General features: G+C 66.3%; 8 protein-coding genes across 8 annotated transcripts in view; 4 read left to right on the top strand and 4 right to left on the bottom strand.

The window, feature by feature from the left end:
* Positions 1-375: 375 nt before the first annotated feature.
* Positions 376-3,956, top strand: PFL1_01131 (uncharacterized protein; the record flags this gene model as incomplete). Its single annotated transcript, XM_007878631.1, has 3 exons — positions 376-2,199; positions 2,310-2,454; positions 2,713-3,956. 3 exons carry the CDS (start codon positions 376-378, stop codon positions 3,954-3,956), a joined length of 3,213 nt encoding a protein of 1,070 aa, XP_007876822.1.
* Positions 3,957-4,925: 969 nt separating this feature from the next.
* PFL1_01130 (uncharacterized protein) lies at positions 4,926-5,825 on the top strand (the record flags this gene model as incomplete). Its single annotated transcript, XM_007878630.1, has 2 exons — positions 4,926-5,207; positions 5,256-5,825. 2 exons carry the CDS (start codon positions 4,926-4,928, stop codon positions 5,823-5,825), a joined length of 852 nt encoding a protein of 283 aa, XP_007876821.1.
* Positions 5,826-5,939: 114 nt separating this feature from the next.
* On the bottom strand, positions 5,940-7,070 carry PFL1_01129 (uncharacterized protein; the record flags this gene model as incomplete). Its single annotated transcript, XM_007878629.1, has 1 exon — positions 5,940-7,070. One exon carries the CDS (start codon positions 7,068-7,070, stop codon positions 5,940-5,942), a length of 1,131 nt encoding a protein of 376 aa, XP_007876820.1.
* A 1,385-nt stretch (positions 7,071-8,455) lies between these two features.
* PFL1_01128 (uncharacterized protein) lies at positions 8,456-9,821 on the bottom strand (the record flags this gene model as incomplete). Its single annotated transcript, XM_007878628.1, has 2 exons — positions 8,456-9,003; positions 9,122-9,821. 2 exons carry the CDS (start codon positions 9,819-9,821, stop codon positions 8,456-8,458), a joined length of 1,248 nt encoding a protein of 415 aa, XP_007876819.1.
* Positions 9,822-11,045: 1,224 nt separating this feature from the next.
* On the top strand, positions 11,046-13,060 carry PFL1_01127 (uncharacterized protein; the record flags this gene model as incomplete). The annotated part of the gene is made up of 3 exons (XM_007878627.1): positions 11,046-11,159; positions 11,693-11,919; positions 12,055-13,060. The coding sequence occupies 3 exons, from the start codon at positions 11,046-11,048 to the stop codon at positions 13,058-13,060; spliced, it is 1,347 nt and encodes a 448-aa protein (XP_007876818.1).
* A 640-nt stretch (positions 13,061-13,700) lies between these two features.
* Positions 13,701-15,757, bottom strand: PFL1_01126 (uncharacterized protein; the record flags this gene model as incomplete). The annotated part of the gene is made up of 3 exons (XM_007878626.1): positions 13,701-14,175; positions 14,302-15,262; positions 15,370-15,757. 3 exons carry the CDS (start codon positions 15,755-15,757, stop codon positions 13,701-13,703), a joined length of 1,824 nt encoding a protein of 607 aa, XP_007876817.1.
* Positions 15,758-16,184: 427 nt separating this feature from the next.
* On the top strand, positions 16,185-17,758 carry PFL1_01125 (uncharacterized protein; the record flags this gene model as incomplete). Its single annotated transcript, XM_007878625.1, has 3 exons — positions 16,185-17,252; positions 17,408-17,577; positions 17,722-17,758. 3 exons carry the CDS (start codon positions 16,185-16,187, stop codon positions 17,756-17,758), a joined length of 1,275 nt encoding a protein of 424 aa, XP_007876816.1.
* Positions 17,759-17,905: 147 nt separating this feature from the next.
* PFL1_01124 (uncharacterized protein) overlaps positions 17,906-19,454 on the bottom strand; it is a gene marked incomplete at both ends in the record, with an annotated part of 2,413 nt that continues 864 nt past the window's right edge. Inside the window, 2 exons of the mRNA XM_007878624.1 lie at positions 17,906-19,037; positions 19,155-19,432. Coding sequence (XP_007876815.1) covers positions 17,906-19,037; positions 19,155-19,432 — 1,410 coding nt within the window. The remainder of the gene's footprint in view (positions 19,038-19,154; positions 19,433-19,454) is intronic.

The raw sequence follows: 19,454 nt of genomic DNA, 5'->3' as shown, positions 1-19,454 counted from the left end.
GAGAGAGAGGAGAGGGGGCGTGCGCTTGTCAGCGGGCGATGCTTTGCACCCTCCCTTCCCTGCTTGCTTTTTGTCTCTCTCTTGGCCCTGGCCACCCTGCCTGCTCCGCTCTGCTTCGCCGCCGCCGTTGTCACCACCACCACCACCACCACCACCACCACCACCACCACCGCTCCTTTCTCGACTCCCTAGCCGGCACTGCTCGCGGTCAAGGCCAGGCCAATAGTCTCACCCGCCCCAGCAAGCACCGGCCTAACCCGACCCGACCCGGCGGCGGCAGCCTCGCTCTCCCTTGATCGGCCTCGGCCACCGACGGCCTTCCTAGCTCGACGGCAGAGCCACCGCTGTCCAGCGTCATCGTCCCCGGCAGGGACCATGGCCCCGGCGTCTCGCATCGCCGCGTACCTCGCACATAGCGCTAGCACCATTGCGCCGCCGCACCTCCGATCGCTCCCCTCGCTCTCGGCCACCCTCACGCGTCCGGCTGCCTGTGGTCTGCACGCAGCCAGCGCCTTTGGTCCAGCACGCTCCACCTCGGCCACTCGCTCCCACTCAACTGCTCCGCACGCCTCGCTCCGCGCATCAGCGGTGCTGGAAACGGCATCGACGCCAAAAACTGCCGCACACGCAAGCTGCCGGCCGCGCACTACAGCTCCCTCCACCCTCGGTGCCCTCGTCGTATTTGGCGGGACATCGCCCTCGCTCAGAGATCACCATCATGCACTCCATTGGCGGCCGGATCTGCACCGCCTCTGCCAGCGCAACTATGCCACCACCCCCTCCGGCGTCAAGACGACCATCCCCAGCACCGCCAGGCCCGCCCTAGAGGACAGCCGCCACCTCGAGCGCCGCCTCGACCACACAAAGGACGAGGGCTACCTCGCCTTCACCAAGGCCAGCCTCTTCAAGCTCACACTGCCACTGCAGCCCCCATCTGACGACCCAGATTCGCCCGCATCCAAGCTCAGCTCGCCAAAGGCCCGCGCAGAGGCCGAAGAGGAGCAGCGCAGCATCGACCGCGACCGACAGCCAGGGTACCGCGAGGCCAAGGAGCAAGACGACCACCGCGACAGCAGCAAGGAGGTCATCTCGCAGAAGCCCTGGGAGCAGGCGGCCGAGACGCCCGGCCCGCCCGTGTCGCAGCTCAAGCACCGCCCGCACCAGCACCTCCACGGCCCAGAGCAGGGCGAGCCCGCCGACAATGAGGCCGAAGAGTACGACGCAGAGGCGCCCGCCCACAGCGTCGTCTTTCTCCTCCACAGCGGCCAGCCGCTCAGCTACATTGCCAGCCTCATCCGCGCAGAGGGACCCAGCCCGGAGCCCAGCCAGTGGCAGACCGACGCAGAGAGGCGGCAAAAGACCGACTCGAGCGACCCGAGCTCCCAGCTGGCTCCCAGCCCGCAGCCGGCGGCTGGCTCGGGCGCCGATGCGCGCACCACCTTTTCCCGCCACCAGATCGAGCGGCGCCAGGCGGCGCTGCGCGAGGGCTTCGTCGACCCGCTGGGCGACCCGCCCATCTCGTTCCATACGCGCGCCGCCGACGGCAAGCGCTGGTCGCCCTCGACGGGCATCGGCGACTTTCTGCGCGACGCTGCGCGCATCGGCTCGTTCATCATCCGCATCGGCGGGCGCAACATCACCGTCCAGGTGCCGTCGTTTGAGGACCGCACCCGCTTCCTGCGCGCCAACCTGTACGCCAAGACCCACCAGATCGAGAAGCTGGTCAAAATCAAGGACGAGTGCGACCACATTGCCCACGCCGGCACCCGCCGCTTCGCCATCGGCGGCGTCGGCATCCTCGCCGTGTGGTGGACCAGCGTGGCCTGGCTGACGTTCTACACCGAGCTCGGCTGGGACACCATGGAGCCCGTCACCTACCTCACGGGCCTTGGCACCCTCATGGGCGGCTACGTGTGGTTCCTGGTGCACAACCGCGAGGTGTCGTACCGGGCCGTGCTCAACGAGACGACGTCGCGTAGGCAGCAGAAGCTCTACATTGACCGCGGCTTCAACGTCGACCGCTACCAGGACCTGATCGAGGACGTCAAGGAGCTGCGCAGGTCGATCAAGAAGGTGGCCGAGGAGTACGACCTCGAGTGGGACCAGGGCGAGACGAGGTCCGGCCAGCAGAGCAGGCGCGCGCTCAAGATCATCCGGCAGCAGGAGGCCAGCGAGGACCGACCCAGCCGGACCAAGAAGGTGAGGCAGCCCGCGCTCGGACGCAGGGGCGGGTGTGGGTGGAGCTGTTCCGCGTGCAGCTGGCTGACCAGCGTCTCTCCTTGATGCGTTTCCTCCACCTTGTGCGGCAGGCCGAGGACGAGGAGGACGACCACGAGGCCGAGTTTGAGGACAAGGACGGCGACGGGCAGCCGGACCGCATGCGCACAAAGACCAAGAAGATGGGCAAGCGGCCACAGAAGAAGAACGCCAACGCCCCCATCGACGGACCTCGAGGTGAATAGAAGGCGTGGCTGGCGAATGGTTGGATCAATGCAAGCCGTTGCGTCGCCCTTCCCTCCCCCCTCCTCTTCCTCTCTGCAATGTGCGCTGTGATGCCCGACCGTGATTCTCATCCTTCCTTTCCCCTCTGTGTTTTTCTCTCCCTCGTTCTCTGCCTCTGCCTCGCTGCACACGATCAAGCTTACCACACATGGGCTCGGCCGTCGACCTCGACCGTCTGCAGACGGCCCGGTCCGCCGACACGCGCTTCAGCACCGTCGCCCGTAGTAGTCCGTCGCTTCAGCGCCAGTGCGGCAGCGCGGACGCCGCCAAAGACACCCGCCCCTATCGACCCGGCGACCGATGCAGCCACCACCACGCCTCCCGCCTCATCGAAGCCACCGCGGAAGCCGTTCAGCCTGCGGCCGTACATCCTCCTGAGCCGGCTGGACAAGCCGATTGGGACATGGCTGCTCTTCTGGCCGTGCGCGTGGTCCATCACTCTGGCGGCGCACACGCTCGGTCTGCCGCTGTCGACGCCCGTCTTCTACACGCTGCTGTTCGGCGTGGGCGCGGTCGTGATGCGCGGTGCGGGCTGCACCATCAACGACATGTGGGACGTCAAGATGGACCGGCAGGTGGAGCGGACGCGCTCGCGCCCGCTGGCGGCGGGCGACCTGACGCAGTTTGAGGCGCTGTGCTTCCTCGGCGTGCAGCTGAGCGCCGGGCTGGCGGTGCTGCTCCAGCTCAACTGGTACAGCATCCTGCTGGGCGCCTCGTCGCTCTCGGTCGTGACAGTCTACCCGCTCATGAAGCGAATCACCTACTGGCCCCAACTCGTACTCGGCCTCGCCTTCAACTGGGGCGCCATGCTCGGCTGGTCAGCCCTGGCCGGCTCGGCGGTCCAGTGGGCCGTCGTGCTGCCGCTGTACGCCGGCAGCGTCTTCTGGACGCTCGTCTACGACACCATCTACGCCCACCAGGACAAGCGCGACGACGTCCACGCCGGCGTCAAGTCGACGGCCCTCCTGTTCGGAGAGCGAACCAAGCCCGTCCTCTCGGCCTTTTCGACGGCGACGATTGGGCTTTTTGGCTACGCCGCCTCGCAGGCCGTGCCGCCGGCCATCACCTCTACAGCAGCAGCAGCAGCAGCAACGACGGCGACCGAGGCAGCAACTCGGGCCCCGACGGCGCTTTCGACGCTTTCCGACGTGCACCTCTCCCCCTCGACCGTCGAGCAGATCGGAGCGCTGGCGCCGTTGGTCGAGCACCACCCGCTCTTCCTCGTCGGCCTGGCGGGCGCGGCGTCGCACCTCGCCTGGCAGATCCGCACCGTCCGCCTCGACGACCGGCCCGACTGCTGGAGCAAGTTCGTCTCGAACACGACGTTTGGTTGGATCGTCTTTGGCGGGTTGGCGGGCGACTATGCGCTGTGGCTTTATGCCAAGGGGCGGCGGGAGGAGGAGGAGCAGGGGCAGGGCGAGGGCGTGGGCGTGGAACGGGGTGCGCGGGACTGACGAGGCATGGGGAAATGACCACGCGGTACCATTGATTCCAGACCGAGCGGCTTGGCCGTGCTTGCATCTTGACTAGTGCTCAACGTGCTGCGAAGAGAGAGGTGGGAGATGTGCAGTAACATAGCTCACTGTAGATGGCAGCTGCGGCATGGTTCGGATCGTATCGTGTCGTCGGGCCAGGAACCTGAGCCGACCCGGGGCGAGGCCGAGGGCCGACACGTGCCCCTGCGCCAAGCCCGACGTACCCTAGCCTATCCTAGCCTAGCCTGACCTGACGTCTTAGCCGCAGGCTGCCGTGGCCTGGCGCTTCGCTCGCCAAGCAAACCAGAAAGCAACAAGCAAGGCGAGGCAAGCATGCATGCTGCTAATGACCCGTCAGGCACAGCGTAGCGCAGCGTCGATTCGGTCGGGATCGGCATGATTCGCGGCGTCGTCCGGTTGTCTGGGACTCCTCGTCTGTCCGTCCGCCCTGCCTGAGTTACATAGCCGTTGACTGTGGAGCGAAGAGAAAAATAGCCGGTGACCCCGCCCCGTCTCGCCCCGCCCCTCCCCCGGACCAGGTTCTTTCTGGAGCGGCGCCGTGAGGCATCGTACCGTGCCGTACATGTATGCGTGCCATGCCGTTCCGTGGACCTCTTTTGCGCCTCATGACCTGACCAGCCTCAACTCTGGCTCCAGCCCCGCATTCCCTGCCCGGGCCGCGGATGGGCGGACCCCCACCGTCGTAGGGGTGACCCGGTGCGTAACCTTGTGCTTCTTCGTCGCTGCTGCGCCTGCTGCTGCTGCTGGCCTTCGTTTGCGGTAGGGGTGAAGTCGTCCTTGCTGTTCACCCCAGCACCACCACCACCACCACCACCACCACCATCCCATCCTGATCTCGCCTCAACGGCCCCTCGAGGGCATGACCGACCGCCATCACCGACGACGACGACGAGGCAAGGGACACCGACGACGACCATCGCCAGCAGCATGGCGCGGTTCCAGGCGGGCCAGCTGACGGACGACGTGCACGCCGACTGGCTGACGGTGCAGCTGCTAGCCATCACGCTGGCCACGGGCGTGCTGGACGCGGTGTCGTACGGCGAGTACCAGGTGTTTGCGTCGAACCAGACGGGCAATGTCATTGTCCTCCTCTCGCTCGCCATTGGCATACGGACGCGGTACGCCGGCGGGCCCGCGCTCGTCACAACGGCCGTGAGCCTCTCGACCTTCCTCGCCTGCTCCTTCACCTCGGGCCGTATCGGGATGCGGGTGGGTCCAAGGAAAAGGTGGTGGTTCCTCGTCTCCACCGCCGTGCAGAGCGGCGTGCTCGCCATCGCCGCCGTCCTCATGTACCGCGGCACGTGGTACGCCCTCGCGTCGTCCCGCGGCCATGGGTGGGACGCGCTGCCCGTCAGTCTCCTCGCCCTCGTCGGCGGACTGCAGGTCTCCCAGGCCCGCCAGTCTGGCATCCAGGAAATCCCCACCGCCATGCTCACCAGCCCCATGGTCGAGTTCCTCAACCACCCGCACCTCTTTGCTCCTTGCTTCCGCCTCTCGTTGTCCTCTCCAAGCCGACCCCGACCCAGCCCCGCCGAGGCGGCGGCCATCAAGTCGCGCAACCTCCGCGCCCTCTACCTCTTCACCTTTGTGACGGGCGTCACGACGGGCGCCGCGCTCCACAGGTCCACGGGCCCCGCTAGCGCCACCTTCTTCGGCCTGGCGATCCGCCTCGTCAGCTTTGTCGCCTTTGTCTTTGTACCCGCCCAGCGCGCTCCGCTGTCGGCGTCGCAGTCGCTGCCGTGCCCACCTTCGACGAGCTCCTCCTCTTCCGCCTCATCCTCGTCACCACCCTGCTCGTCATCTGCTCCGGTTCCAGTCTCTGCATGATCTCGCTCGCATGGCATTCCGAAATTAAACATTCCGACCGCCTCGTCCGCTGCGCTCGACGGTGAGGGTGTTTCCAGACAACGGTACGGCAGCCCGAGCCTACACTGACACTGACTAGGCGGCCCAGTCGGCCTGCACCGGTATGACAAAGTGGTTTCGAAGCAGACGACCGCCGACGAGGTTGAACTGCAGCGAAGGGTGGAGCAGGCGGGGCGCGGCGAGGCCGGCGTCGCGGTGCGTGCGGAGCTCGACGAAGCCGTCGAGGTGGGGCGAATGGATGTTGCGCTGACGCTGCTCTGCGACCGTCGAGCACGTCATCTCTGGCCTGCCCGTCTGCGGCGGCGGGTAGTCGTGGCCCACAAACACTTTGGTGTCGTCGGGCAGCTCGAGGAGCGTGGTGAGCGACTGGGCCAGCTGGGTCGCTGAGCCGCCGGGGAAGTCGGCCCTGGCCGTGCCCACGTCGGGCATGAAGATCGAGTCGCCGGCAAAGAGGCAGTCGTCGATCATGTAGCCGACGTGGTCCGGCGTGTGTCCGGGCAGGTGCATGACGCGGCAGGTCGACTGGCCAAAGGCGAGGGTCGCGTCGGACTCGAGGAGAAGGTCAAACGAATCGGCCAGCGCGGCGTCGTCGAGGCCGTAGCGGGTTGCAAACTGTCGCTGGACCTTTGTGACGCCCGCTCCGATGCCGATGACCGGTGGAGCGGCCTGTTGCTGGGCTAGGAGCGTCTTGAGGCGGCGCGCGCCGGTGAGGTGGTCGGCGTGGACGTGAGTCTCGAGGATGTGGGTGACCTGGTAGCCGCGGTCGCGGATGAGGCCGACGAGGGGCTGGAGCGAGGCCGACGAGATGTGGCCGGACGCGGCGTCGTAGTCGAGGGCCGGGTCGATGACGACTGCGCGGGTGCGGCTCGAGTCGAGGACGAGGTAGGTCCAGGTAAAGGTGGGTGCGTGGAAAAACGGGAGGATGTGGTCGTTTGTGGGGTCGCACGTCACGAGGCCCAGCTTGGACGTCGACGGCGTGGCCGAGGAGATGGCGGTGCCGGGGCTTGCCGGCTTGGCGGAGGCGTCAACTGAGGGGGAGACGACCGTCGCCGGGCGAAGACGAGGCGGGCCCGTTGAGATATGACGCAATGAGGCGGTAAAGGGGGCCACAGCAAGGATGGCAGGAGGCGCGGTAGTGGAAGCCGCGAACCTGGCCGCGGAGGCAGTCGTGGCGGCACGAAGCCAAGGACGGGCGAGAGACGACATGGTGGTGGCGGCGAGGATGGCTAGGGTAGAGGGAGAAGGTGGTGGTGGTGGTGGTCAAGCCCGAGCAGGCGGCGTTGACGACGCTCGAGGGAGCATGGCGGGCAAGCTCTTATGGGTTGGGTTGGCTTATGGGTTGGGTTGGCAGGGGTCAGCGGGCGGGGGGGAAGTTGGACAGGGCCACGGCATCAAAAGCCACCGGGTTACGGCAGGGGAGCGAGCGAGGGACGTGCGAGGCCGGGTGGGGTGGCGGACCTCTTGCTGATGGCCTTGACGGCTTGACTTGGCCAGGCCAGCCCCGAAGCAAGAAGGCGCAGCAGGCTATGTAGGGTCTCAGCTGCTCGACGTGCCACGTACCGTACCGTCAGCCAGAGCGGCGGCTGCTTTGTCGGGCGGCGGCCATTTTTTGACGGCCCGGCTAATTGCCCTCTTGCAGCGGCTATCTGAGCCACGCCCCGCCACGCCTCATCCCCTGCCTGCCCTGCCCCACCGGCCCGCCTCTGCCTCTCCCTCGCCCGCCGGCCTGCTTGCCCGCCTCGTCGCCCGCCAGCATATCGCATCCTACCGGCCGGCCGGCGTGTCGTCGACCTAACCGCACCTCGTCGAAGCTGGACCGCCAGACCCTGCTAGGGTACGACCAACAGCCAGCGAGGCACGGCACCATTCAGCGGGCCCTTGCAAATGGAGCAGGCTAGGGGGAATTTGTGTCGCCTGCGCTCGCCGATATGCCGGGCCGTTGGAAAGGCGGTCTCCCGGCGACCACTGCGAGCCCTCGAGGCAGACGCCACCTTTAAACGCTTCGATAGAGCTCCTTGGGCCCAGGTGAACTGTGAATGCCCACACGCACTCGCTCCCACCCTTCATTCATCCTTCGCCCCGTCTTTCCTCGTGCCTCCCCACCCCGGTCCCAGAAGAAACGCAGGCTCTGGCTCAAGAGTGCGCCGTCATCGTGCGAGGACTTGATAAGAGGCACAGTTTCCTCTTCGGCGGCCAACGACTTCCTTTCTTTGGTCGTCTCGGCGCCATTAAAACCATCTCCTTTGACCCCTCGCCGGTCGAATCGCTGCACTCTGTGTCGATGGCGTGGCGGTCCTCGCCTCGTCAGTCCAGAAACAGCCTCGCAAGTCGGGTAGGCTTCATTCCAGGCCAACCACGGCGTACCGCTGGTACAGACAGTGCGGTTCAGAGACAGGCGCAGGACGTCTGATGGAAGATAGGTAGAGACAAGTAGTGGGACCGGGATAGGGGTATAAGGATACAGCGCTCAAGGGTCAAGCGGTGGTGGATGGCGACAGACAAGGATAGACGGACGATGCAGGGAAAAGGAGACGGTTGGCCAGTTGCGAGGCGGCGATGCAGCAGATGCGAGAGATGCCAGCACGGCCAGTCTAGTCCGATGCATTGGTGCCCGCCTTGGCTCGGTAGGACGCCGCATCAGTCGTGACCAGCGGATCCCTCTCCCGCTCCAGGATCTCGCTCGGTCGCAGATCCGCACCCTCCCCAGTGGTCTCAAGCGTCGGTGCCTCCGCGGCCACACCGCCCGACTTGCCCTCGGACCCACCCTCGCTTCCCTTCGCCGCCTGCCACTGCTGCTGCTGCTGCTGCTGCTGCTTGGCCCTCTTTCTCTCCTCGGCGCCCTCCCGCAACGCTTTAAACTTCTTGGCCGACATGCGCGTGCCAAAGATGGCGTCAAAGTGGACGAAGAACGGCTGCGAGTAGTTGTACTTGAGGCCCGTCATCTGGTGGTGCACGTCGTGGTACTCGGCATTGTTCGGGAAGATGAGGTGCAGCGGGTCAATGTACCACGGGAACGCGTACCCGCCGTGGTCGGCCACCGTCTTGATGGTCGAAAAGGTGAAGAGCACGATGCCCTGCCGCACCGTCATCCGCGCCGCGGCATGCGACAGGACGGCGCCCGCCGAGTCGAGCAGCAGGCCTGCACCAAGGGGACGAGGACGGCACAGAGGGGGGATCGAGAGGTCAGTACGGCGTGCTACGACGGCAGGGATCGCTCGAGCTGCGAGATCATGGCCCACGCCCGCTCGAGGGCTCACCTTCGACGGGGTGGTTGTAGAGCGCGCCGAATGCATAGGGGACATAGAGGCGGTGGTGGTGCGAGTGGAAGTTGCGGTAGAGCCAGCGGGACTCGTGGAAGAGGCGGTGGAGCATGTACTGCCACGCATCCATGACGAAGAACGCAAACCAAAACTGCGCGAGGGGGACGCCCCACCAGTAGAGCCACTTTGCGGCCTGGTTGGCGTCCTGGCTGCCGGTGACGAGGCGGACGAGGACGGGCGCGACCGAGGGGCCGGCGAGCTTGGCAGCGTAGAAGCGGATCCTCCAGGCGATCGAGAGAATCTTTGCCTGGTGATCGGCAAACGTCTCGCGCAGCACCGTCTGGTCGTCTTCGAGGACGGCGAGGCCGAGGAGGGTCTGGATGACCTGCTGCACGACGACCATGCCGACTACGCGCTGCACGCTGACGCGGTTGCGCTTGGTGATCTCCTCGGGCTCATGGAGGCGGTACTGCTCTGTGAAGGGTAGCCGGAGGACATCGAGGCTGTGGTAGAAGAGCGAGACGGCCCAGTAGACGACGACGGGGGCGATGAGCGAGAGGTACTTGTCCGAGAGGAAGGGGAGGACGGAGGAGGTGGGCGAAAAGTAGAAGGGCGTAGCGGCGAGGTTGTCGAGGCTGGGTGCGGCGACGCCTGCGCCCGCAGTGGCGTTGGTGCCGTGGGCGAAGAGGCTTGCCATGTTGGACGCCGGTTGCTCAGCTCAGAGGATGGAGGGGGGTGCTGCAGTCCGCGGTGACGGTGGCCTCAAAGGCGGTGAAGATATCGACAACGGCGAGCGAAGCTGCTTGAAGCCGCGACGATGAGGTCGAGGGTCTGGCACGGATGGGGTGGGCAGGGTGAGTGGGGCGTCCGTCGGTGCTGTTGGTGAAGGTGTTGGTCCGGAGCCCAGATATCCGTACGAGCGAGGGTCGAAGGCGGGATGCTGTTGCTGTGGATGTTCGCTGCTGACGCGCTCACAGTGTGAAGGCGAGCGAAGGCAGTCGCAAGCGGTGCCGATGGTGAAGTCGAAAGGCAGCGTGACAAGGGCACCGTCGAGACTTGAGGAGGAGGAGGGAAGGTGAGAGCGGCGGAGAGAGAGGAACACAAGCTCGCAAGCAACCACTACCTACGGCCCGGCTCGACCCTAACGGCGTTGGTTGCAAAGGGCCGCCGTGCCTGCACTTCCGCCGGCGTTGAGCCAGCCAGCCAGGGGGGCCAGAGGCAGGCGGCTCGAGCCCGTACAGCGACCCCCATGCCGAAATTTAGAAAATCAGACGATCCGCCTTGCATGCATGGGCGTGGCCTGGCGGCGGCGGGCGGGCGTGGCCAGGCCAGGCCAGGCCGAGCGAGCTTGCACCCTCACGTAAGCGGCGGCGGCCAAGGGTCGAGGGTCCAGTTTTCTTTTTCTTTTTTTCGCACGAGTCAATTCAAATCCACGTGATGGCCTCAGGTCGGGCTGAAACGGCAAACCAAGGCCGGGGGAGCGGGCGCGGGCGGAGGCGATCACCTGGCCGAGCCGGCCAGCAGGCAGCGCAAAGGGCAGGCAGGGCAAGAAGAAACCGCACCCTCGCCCGGCCGCCTTGGCCTGCCCGCCTGGTTGGCTGCCGATTGCAAATCCAGCCCTGCCTCCCCGAGAGGCGGCGGGCGACAGAGCGGGCGGGCGAATTCTTCTGTCTCCGCCCGACCGCCCGCCCTCGCTCGCTCGTCGCCCGCCCGCCGACCCGCACCAAGCCGCCGTCGCCGTCAGCCTCGAGCAGCAGCAGCCAGCAACCAGCAGCATCGCCCGCTTCCGAACACCCGGCCAGGCCACGACAGGACAGGAAGCCAGCATCGCGATTCCACCACCAACGACTTCACCACCATCCCTCCCCACCTTCGCTCTCTCAACCCGCACACCCTCGCTATCCGCCTCGCCTCGTCCGCCATGTCGTTCGCCAGGTCCGCCGCCGCACCCGTCCGATCGGCCGTCAGGAGCGCCGCCGTCCAGCAGCGCTCCTTTTCCACTGCAAAGGCCGGCAGCATCAACGTCGCCGCCGCTGTACGTCTCATCAGCCCGAGCTCCAGCTCCCATATCAGCCTCAGCCCCAGATGCGCGTCTCGGACTGCCTCGCCGTGCTCGCACAGGAGGCTTCACCTGCCCTCGAGGATAGCCCTCGGCCAGCTTGAGGGATGATATCGAGCCGCCTCGACCAGGGGCATAGGCACGATCGCCCTGCGATGCGACCGTAAAGTGATCACCATCACTAGGTGCTTCACCGGTCGGTCCTTGCCATCGCATCGCATCGCATCGGTTTCGGCTGCACTTCCTCTTGCTCTTGGTCTGGCCAGGCAACGGCATGCCAGTCACCTCTTTGACGTCCGATGACCGCCTGGGCGCAGATGCTCTTTGGCGATCCGTTGCCATGGCGACGCCCTGCCGACCCTCGAACTGGCTCGCCTGCTTGCCCACAGCAGGCACGTCGAGGCGCGGCTCCTTTGCACCAGCTCCCTTCCTTACTCAATCTCATCATCGAGACTGACGCCTGACCCCTCATCTTTCTCTCCGCTGGCCCCCCTTTTCCCGCTCCGCAGGACGATGGTGCGCTGACCTCGGCCGTCACTGTCGCCATCAAGGCCGGCTCCCGGTACGAGTCGGTCCCCGGTGTCGCCCACGTCCTCAAAAACTACCTCTTCAAGTCCAACGACAAGCGCTCCGCCCTCCGCCTCGTCCGCGAGGCCGAGTTCTACGGCGGCGTCCTCTCCACCGCCCTCACCAAGGAGCACCTCATCCTCACCGCCGAGTTTCTCCGAGGCGACGAGTGAGTGCGGCAGGCGTCCCCTCTGCCTTCCCTCGGCACCCGGACTGACCGGCCCACGTTGTCACGCCGCTGCCGATTGCTAACGCATCATGCCCTTCCTTCGTCTCCTCCCGCCGCTCTCTCTTCTTCCTGCAGGGACTTTTTCGTCGAGATCCTCGGCGACGCCGTCTCCAAGAGCAAGTTTGCCCCGCACGAGTTCTACGAGGAGGTGATGCCCCAGGTCGTTGCCGAGCACCTCCAGGCCTCGGCGTCGCCCGAGGTCCTCGGCCTCGACGCTCTGCTCCAGACGGCCTACCGCCAGCGCGGCCTGGGCGCGTCGCTCTTTGCCTCGCCCGCCACGCCCGTCTCGCACAAGGACACCGTCGCCTTTGCCAAGGGCGCGTTCGCCAAGAACAACATCGCCGTCCTCGGCAGCGGCATCGAGTCGGGCAAGCTGTCGAGCCTCGTCTCGAAGCACTTTGGTGGCCTGGCCGAGAGCGCCTCGGTCTCGGCTGCGCCCGCCAAGTACTTTGGCGGCGAGCAGCGGATCGCCTTTGTCGCCCCGCACGGCGCCGAGGAGACGCGGGCATCGCTGGGCCACTTTGTCATCGGCTTCGAGGGCGCGGGCCACCAGGACGCGTCGGCGTCGGCCGAGCTGGCCGTGCTGCGCTCGCTCCTGGGCGGCGAGTCGTCGATCAAGTGGAGCCGGGGCACATCGCCGCTGTCGCAGATTGCCGACAAGGTGGCCGGCGCCGAGGCCCGGAGCTTCAACCTGACGTTCAGCGACAGCGGCGTGTTTGGCGTCCACGTCTCGGCGCCGCACGCCCGGGTGCTCGAGGCGACCAAGGCGGCGACCAACGCCTTCAAGGAGGTGGCCGGCGGCGTGTCGTCCGACGACCTGACCAAGGCCATCGCCAAGGCCAAGTACGAGCAGGCTGCGGCGCTTGAGTCGAGCCGCCTGGCCAGCCACGAGGCCGTGGCGGGCCAGCTGCTCGAGGGCGGCAAGGTGGCGTCGCTCGACGACAAGGTGGCCCAGCTCGAGGCCGTCTCCAAGGACTCGCTCGCCAAGGTCGTCGAGAAGCTCGTCGGCAAGAGCGCCAAGCCCACCACGGTCGCCATTGGCAACGTCCACGTCCTCCCCTACGCCGACGAGGTCCTCTAAACGTCGGCCGGCCAAGGGAGCGGTCGATCCCGATGCCGTTCCCGTCCTCGAAGCGCCGGTCTGCATCCGTACCCGTGATTCGTCTCTGGTCCCCTCGCCGCAGTCGAAAGAGCTGCGGGGCAGTAGCGAGGCGAGGCAGAACGGCCGGTGGTCGGTTCGTTCCGGTCGGGCCGGAAGAAGGGCATTCACCTCTCGTTGCCCCTCGAGGATGAATCGATGGATCGATCGAGGAAAATAGAAGATACGCACACGCCCTCCTTCTTTGCCAGAGAAAGCCACGCTGTTTTTGTTTTGTCGACGGATGCGATCCGGTTCGGCGGGGGTTGGTTCCGTCAACGTGCGAGCGTATCTGGTCCGTGTGGCTTGACGAGGGGATGGGAGGGTACAGTTGCAGAGGCCGCCCGGGAGAAAGAGAAAGGCGAGACAGCATCCAGATTGACAAGAGAGGATCGGCACGATCATGAGAAACCGGCTAGGGGGCGGGCGACGGGAGATGTCGTGGTGCACGACCGAATGCGGATGTGGGCGTGGTCAACGAGTCGAGACGAGAACTTTACTCATTCCCCTCCCCTCCCTCCCCCTCCCCCCTCCCTCCCCCTCCCCCCCTCTCTCCTCTCTTCTCCCTTGCGCCAACCACCACCTAAAGAACAACATCGGCGCCATCATAGTTCTCCTTGACGAGACGGTAGATGTAGGAGCTGGGGTGTTCGCCGACATTGGTGATAAAGACGTCGACGAGTTCGGGAGCGATGTAGTCCCACTGCGGATTGACGACCTCTGCGCACTCGACGACGTTGGGTAGCGTCGAGAAATCCAGAATGGCATCGGGCGATCCGCCATCGCGGTGCGAGATGAAATCGTCAATCGTCTCCCACTCCGGACTGATCTTGTACGTCGCTGCCAACACTACGATTGGAGTCGAGTGCGACCGTGCAGCGAGGGAGATGGGGAGTGCGCCCGGTGAGGTGAGCAGTCCGCCGTTGGCTAGGATGGCATGGCCGCCCAGCACCACCTTGGAGACGCGCGGCATCACGGCGAATATGTTGCTATCCGGGATCAGCAGCGTCGAGATCTTGGCTGAGGAGAGCGAGCGCGCCAGCGTGTGGCCCGTGTACCTGCGTTGCCGTGCCGTGCCGTGCCGTGCAGCAGGGTGTCGGAAGTCAAAAGGGCCGGAGTCAGCACCCAGCCCTGGCCCCCCGTCGATGCTCTCATCCGTCTGCGCTCGCCTCGCTTTGACTCACAGCGGCGCCGTCTCTGCGACAATGACGGTAAACTTGCGGTCCTTTGCGGCGGCCTTGAAAAAGGCCTCGGTCGTCTTCGAGTAGCCCAGGGTGAGGATGACTTCGCCCGAGTGGATGTGGTCGCGGGCGTCCTTTGCAATGTTTTCGTCGGCCTCTTCGAGCTCGAGCAGCATTTCCTGGATGGCCTGGACGACGAGCGGCTTGAGCCAGTAGGCGCCCATGTCGGACTTCTTGTTGGCCGTCGTCGTCGCCGTCGCCGTCATCGAGGAGGATTTGTGGTGTAGCTGGCCCGTGGAGCGCGACACGTCGGCCTCGGACTCGGAATCGGAGTCGTGGGATGCGCCATGCGAGCCGTCGACGTCTGAGGCTTCAACGTCGTCATCGTCGTCTTCGTCGTCGTCGTCATCGTCATTGTCCTGCGCCTCGGCCATGGCCTCGCCGTCGGGGTCCTCGGTGACGGAAAACTGGCTGATGTGCGATCCGCCCTGGACGTGGAGGCTATGCTGGTTAAAGAAGCCGCTGCCGCTGCGCGAGAGGGGGCCGTGCGGTGTCGAGGCGTACGACGAGTCGGCGGGTGTGGCGAGCGCTGGGGTGGCCATGGCGCCCGCGGCGACGAGGTCCGAGATTGAGAAGCTGCCGTGGACAAACGCCGAGTCATTTCGGAGCGGCGAAGGGCCCGGACGGCTCGAGACCGTGTTGCCGGCCGGCGGTGTGGCTGCAGCGATCGATGGGACGGTACCGGGCGAGACAAGGGGGGACGAGGAAGGGAAGCCGATCGGCTGGGGTGCCTGGGCGGTGGGCGAGAGGGTGAGCCCGGTGAGGGAGCGGGTGAGGCTCTGCGGGGATGCGATGGCGGCCGATGGGCCGGGTGGGTTGCCCTCGTGTGCCTCGTTGATGGCGATGCGGGCCTCTTCGCGGAGGAGGTGCACGACGCGGCGGGTGATGTTGCCGATGGTTTGTTCTGCACAGGAAGGAGGGAGGCGGGAAGAGGCGAGGCGGCAGTGTCAGCTCGTCGTCGTCGTCGTCGGGGGGCGTTACTGTGCGATGGCGAGACGGACTTGTACGCACCTCTCGGCTGCGATGCCTGGAGGGCCCTGCCTGCTGCCTTTAGGATGTCGATGAGCTGCTGTAGGCTGGTAAACTTTGCCGCGCTCGCGACGCTGCGGAGGAGCTTTGCGGTTGCGGTTGCGACGTTTTCTGCGCCCTTGAGCTGGCCCCTGCGGAGCTGGAGGCAGAGTTCGGCGAGTGCGCGCTGCGAGGGCTTGTCGCGGATGAGGGATTCGATAGGTGCGTGGTGCGAAGGACGGGCCTTTGGTGGTGGTGGTGCTGTCGCTGCTGCTGCTGCTACTGCGCCAGTAGAGGGATAGGCCGAGGACGAGGAAGAGGGTGCGCCGAGGCTGGCGAGTGCGGCTGCGGCTGTGAGGTTGCCACCTGCTGCGTAGAGGGAGGCCGTCATTGTGGCGTGTGCTGCGGTGCGATGGGGGCGTGGCGAGTGCGCAAGGCGGTAGAGAGGGGAGGGTGAGGGTGAGGATGGGGGCCGACGCGGATGTCGACGTGGGTGCGTGCGGTGGGGGCTGCGAAGAAAAAAGGTCCAAAGTCAGGGCTGGCTCGAGCCAGGGCCGGCCAGGGTCGACGATCCATCCCGGCTGGCTGGCTAGGCTGGCTGGCTGGCTGGCTGGCTGACTTGGACCCAGCAGGCTGACTTGGACCCAGCAGGCTGACGCCCTCTCGCACGACAACCGCCTAGCCCGACTGGCCTCCACATGACGGGCCCTCTGGCACGCTGACGGTGAGCCTCCCCTCGATGGCAGCCAGACGTACCACCACCACCACCACCACCATCAATCACTAGCTCTTATCCCGCCTGGACGCCGCACACAGCCATGTCGCACGAGGAGCAGGCAGACGCCGCATTCGACGACGCCTACAGGTCCGCACGCATCCTCGCCGGCGACGACCCAGCCACCCTCCCCGATCCTTACCGCCGCTCCTCGACCGCCACCACTCGTTCAAAGCGCTCCCAGCCGCCCCCCGCCGACGCCGGTGGAGGAGCGGGAGGTTTCCTCCCCGAAGATGGCAATGATGATGACGGTGCAGCTTTCGCAGGAGGCGGTGGCTTCCTGCCCGAGGACGACGATGAAGCAGGCGGGACCCACGACCCCGACGCAGCACCCATCTCCAAGCCGCACCACCTCGTCCTCTCGGCCGTCCCAGACGCGCTCGCCAACCTCGGTCTGCCCTCCAACGACCCGGACGTACTCGACCTCTTCGCATCCACCGCCTACCTCCCGCCCTCGGCCTCCCGTCGCCGCAACGCACCGGGCGCGGCGGCCGTCGAAAAGGTCGTGGGAAGAGACGAGTTCAGGCAGGTCGTCGCCGTCCTCCTCTCCCAGCAGCCACACTCGGATGCGAGCAAAAGCCGGCAGCAGGAAGCGGGATCGAGTAGGAGACCCACGAGAAGAGCGGCTAGGAAGACCAGAGGCGCACTGGCAGAGGAGGCGGGAGGCGGGGATGACGATGACGACAGCGCCGAAGAGTTTCAGGACCCGGATGGGGACAGCGCATCGGAGCTCAGCCAGCCCGACGACGACGACGACGACGAGGTCGATTACGCCACAGCCGCCACGTCCTCCCCATCCAAGCGCCGGGCACGCGGTGGGCACGGCAAGAAAGAGGACCGGACGGGCGCAGCAGGCGGCGTGCGGCGTAAACGTCGCAAGGCCGCCGCAACTTCCTCCCCATCCCCTTCCGACGACGACGACGACGCAAAGGCGGGGGGTACGACCAAGCTCAGCGCCGACCAGCGTGACCAGGCGTTGGCCGCATTCGAGCTCTTTCTCGAACGCCTCCCCGCCCACTCTGGCCCGAGCAATCCGGCAGCGAGGAGGATCGGCTTCCGCGACATCCAGACTATCGCCGGCGTGCTGGGCGAAAAGCTGAGCGACAAGGACGTGAGTTGCACGCTGGTGCCGCCTCGCTCTCTTTCTCCTTCCTGCTTGCTCTCTCATCCCCTCTCATGGCGGGCCACATCGACTGACCCCCCTTCTATATCCCCTTCTCTATCTCTCTGCCTCTCCGCTCCATTGACGCACACCAACGGATGCAGATTGAAGAAATGCTCAGCGTAGCGAGTAGCCTGTTCGCGCCCGCCTCTTCGGCTTCAGCCACGCGCCTCTCCGCCCAGAGGGCCAGGGAAGCCGCACAGGGCGCCGCATCCGCTTTTGCGCAGGGGCCCATGGCGGACGAGAGGGAAAAGGTCACCGTCGGCATCGATGAGTGAGTTGCTCCCTCCCCGGTTTTCCGCATCGTCTTCCCCGTTCTGCCCTGCTCGGCATCGGGATAAAAAGGACGACACACGTGCTCATCTCGCACTCTGTCGTCCTCGCCACCTCGCCCTCTGTCGTCCTCGCCATCTCGCAGGTTCGCAGGTGTCTTGGTCAAGGCCAAACTTCTCTGATTGCCGCCAGCCCAGCCCGGCCCAGTCCGGCTCGACTCGACTCGGCTCGGCAGATCGGTGCCCGCCTTTGTACAAGTCATCGTCGCCATGCATCTCCGCTTGCTGTCTCGTCTCGACTGCGACGCGCGCGCGGCTCCCCTTCTCTCTCTAATCGAGTTCAATCGCCTCGGCCTCGGTGCTCCCCTTGACCACGTCCGCATCCCCCGCATCGACCTTGACCTTTTTGCTGCTACCGCCAGTGACGACATCGCCGTCGGCGGCGGTGGATCGTGCTCCATCCCCGTCGGCCCGCTTGCGCTTCGTCGCGTCGTCGACGTCCGGCGTGGACGAATCGGCCTCGACCTCTTCCAGACCCCTCTTTCGCCTCGCCGTCGTCGTCGTCGTGAGAGGGACGTCGAGGACCTCGACGACATCATCATCCTCGCCGTCCTCGACACGTGTTTGCTCCTCGTCCTCCTTGACAGCAGCAGCGGTAGGGGGCGGGTGCACCTTCTTCTTGAGCTCTGGCACCTCGCCCGGCTGCGGGACGACCAGGCCCGTCTCGCCCTCGCGCAGCGGCACAATGACGAGGTTGACGGCCTGCCACACGCCCTCCTCGTCGGTCACCGTCAGCATCTTGCCGGCACCCACGCCGAGCGACTCGAGCGTCGCGCCGAGGTTGTCGTCAAAGTCCGGATCGCTCAGCAGCCGCGCCGACTCGTACGTCTCGAGGCCCAAGGCGGACTCGCCGTCGCCGTCGTCGCCGTCACCGTCGGCCATCCCCAGACCGCCCTGGGCGCGCGGACGGCGCACAAAGCCGTCGAGCACCTGGCCCAGCGTCACGCTGCTCGCGTCGAGGCGCAGCGGCACGTAGACGTCGCGGCACACGCCGCACTCTGGGTTCGGTGGTGCCGGCGCGATGCTCGTCAGCATCCGCTGCGTCGTGCGCGCCAGGCTGACGTACTTGGCCGCTCCCACTCCCGGTGCCGGCGTCGAGCCCTCGCCTGCCGCGCTGCCGCCCACAGCCACGCCCCCGCTTTCGCGTTGCCAGCGCGCCCGCAGCACGTGGAGCGCCTGGAGGACGAGCACGCCCGCGATGATGGCGTTGGTCGATGCGATAGCCGGGATAATGTTGCCGGCCATCTCCTTGACCTGGAAGCGCGTCTTTTGCTCGATCGAGTAGACGTGCGAGCGCAGGTTGGACGCGGCCGTGACAAAGTCGAGCGCGTCGTCGTCGTCCTTGTCAAACGAGAGCGGGTCCGACGGGTTGGCGGCCGCACGGATCGCCAGCGATGCGAGGCTGTCAAGGGGAAGGTTCGCAAAGGTGACGAAGCAGCTCCGCACGTCGTCAGCGGCTGCTTGGGTCTGGCCGGAACGCACGCTCTGGACCTCGCTGCCGAACTCGGCGGGCACTCACCTCGACGCAAACATCTCGACATTCTCGCGCAGGCTGAGCTGCCGCTGGTCCTTGAGGCTGGTCTGTTTCTCGGCAGCGGCCCTTTTCTGGCCCTCGTCGGCGGCCGCGTCCCCGTCTGGCTGGCCCTCGACGGGCTTGCTGGCGGCGTCGTAGTCGAGCGGGACGGGCTTGACGGGGCGGTGCTTCCACATCTCGTCCATGCCGAGCAGGCGCAGGATGTCGCCCTTGTAGACCTTGTCAAAGACGCGCCGCGCCGCGCGGTGCAGCTGCTCGCGGCGCTGCGCAGCGTCCGCGTCGGCT

The sequence above is a fragment of the Pseudozyma flocculosa genome, assembly GCF_000417875.1.
Source record: "Pseudozyma flocculosa PF-1 unplaced genomic scaffold scaffold00002, whole genome shotgun sequence".
Taxonomy (NCBI): Eukaryota; Fungi; Basidiomycota; class Ustilaginomycetes; order Ustilaginales; family Ustilaginaceae; genus Pseudozyma; species Pseudozyma flocculosa.
This window is presented reverse-complemented; position numbering and strand designations above follow the sequence as displayed.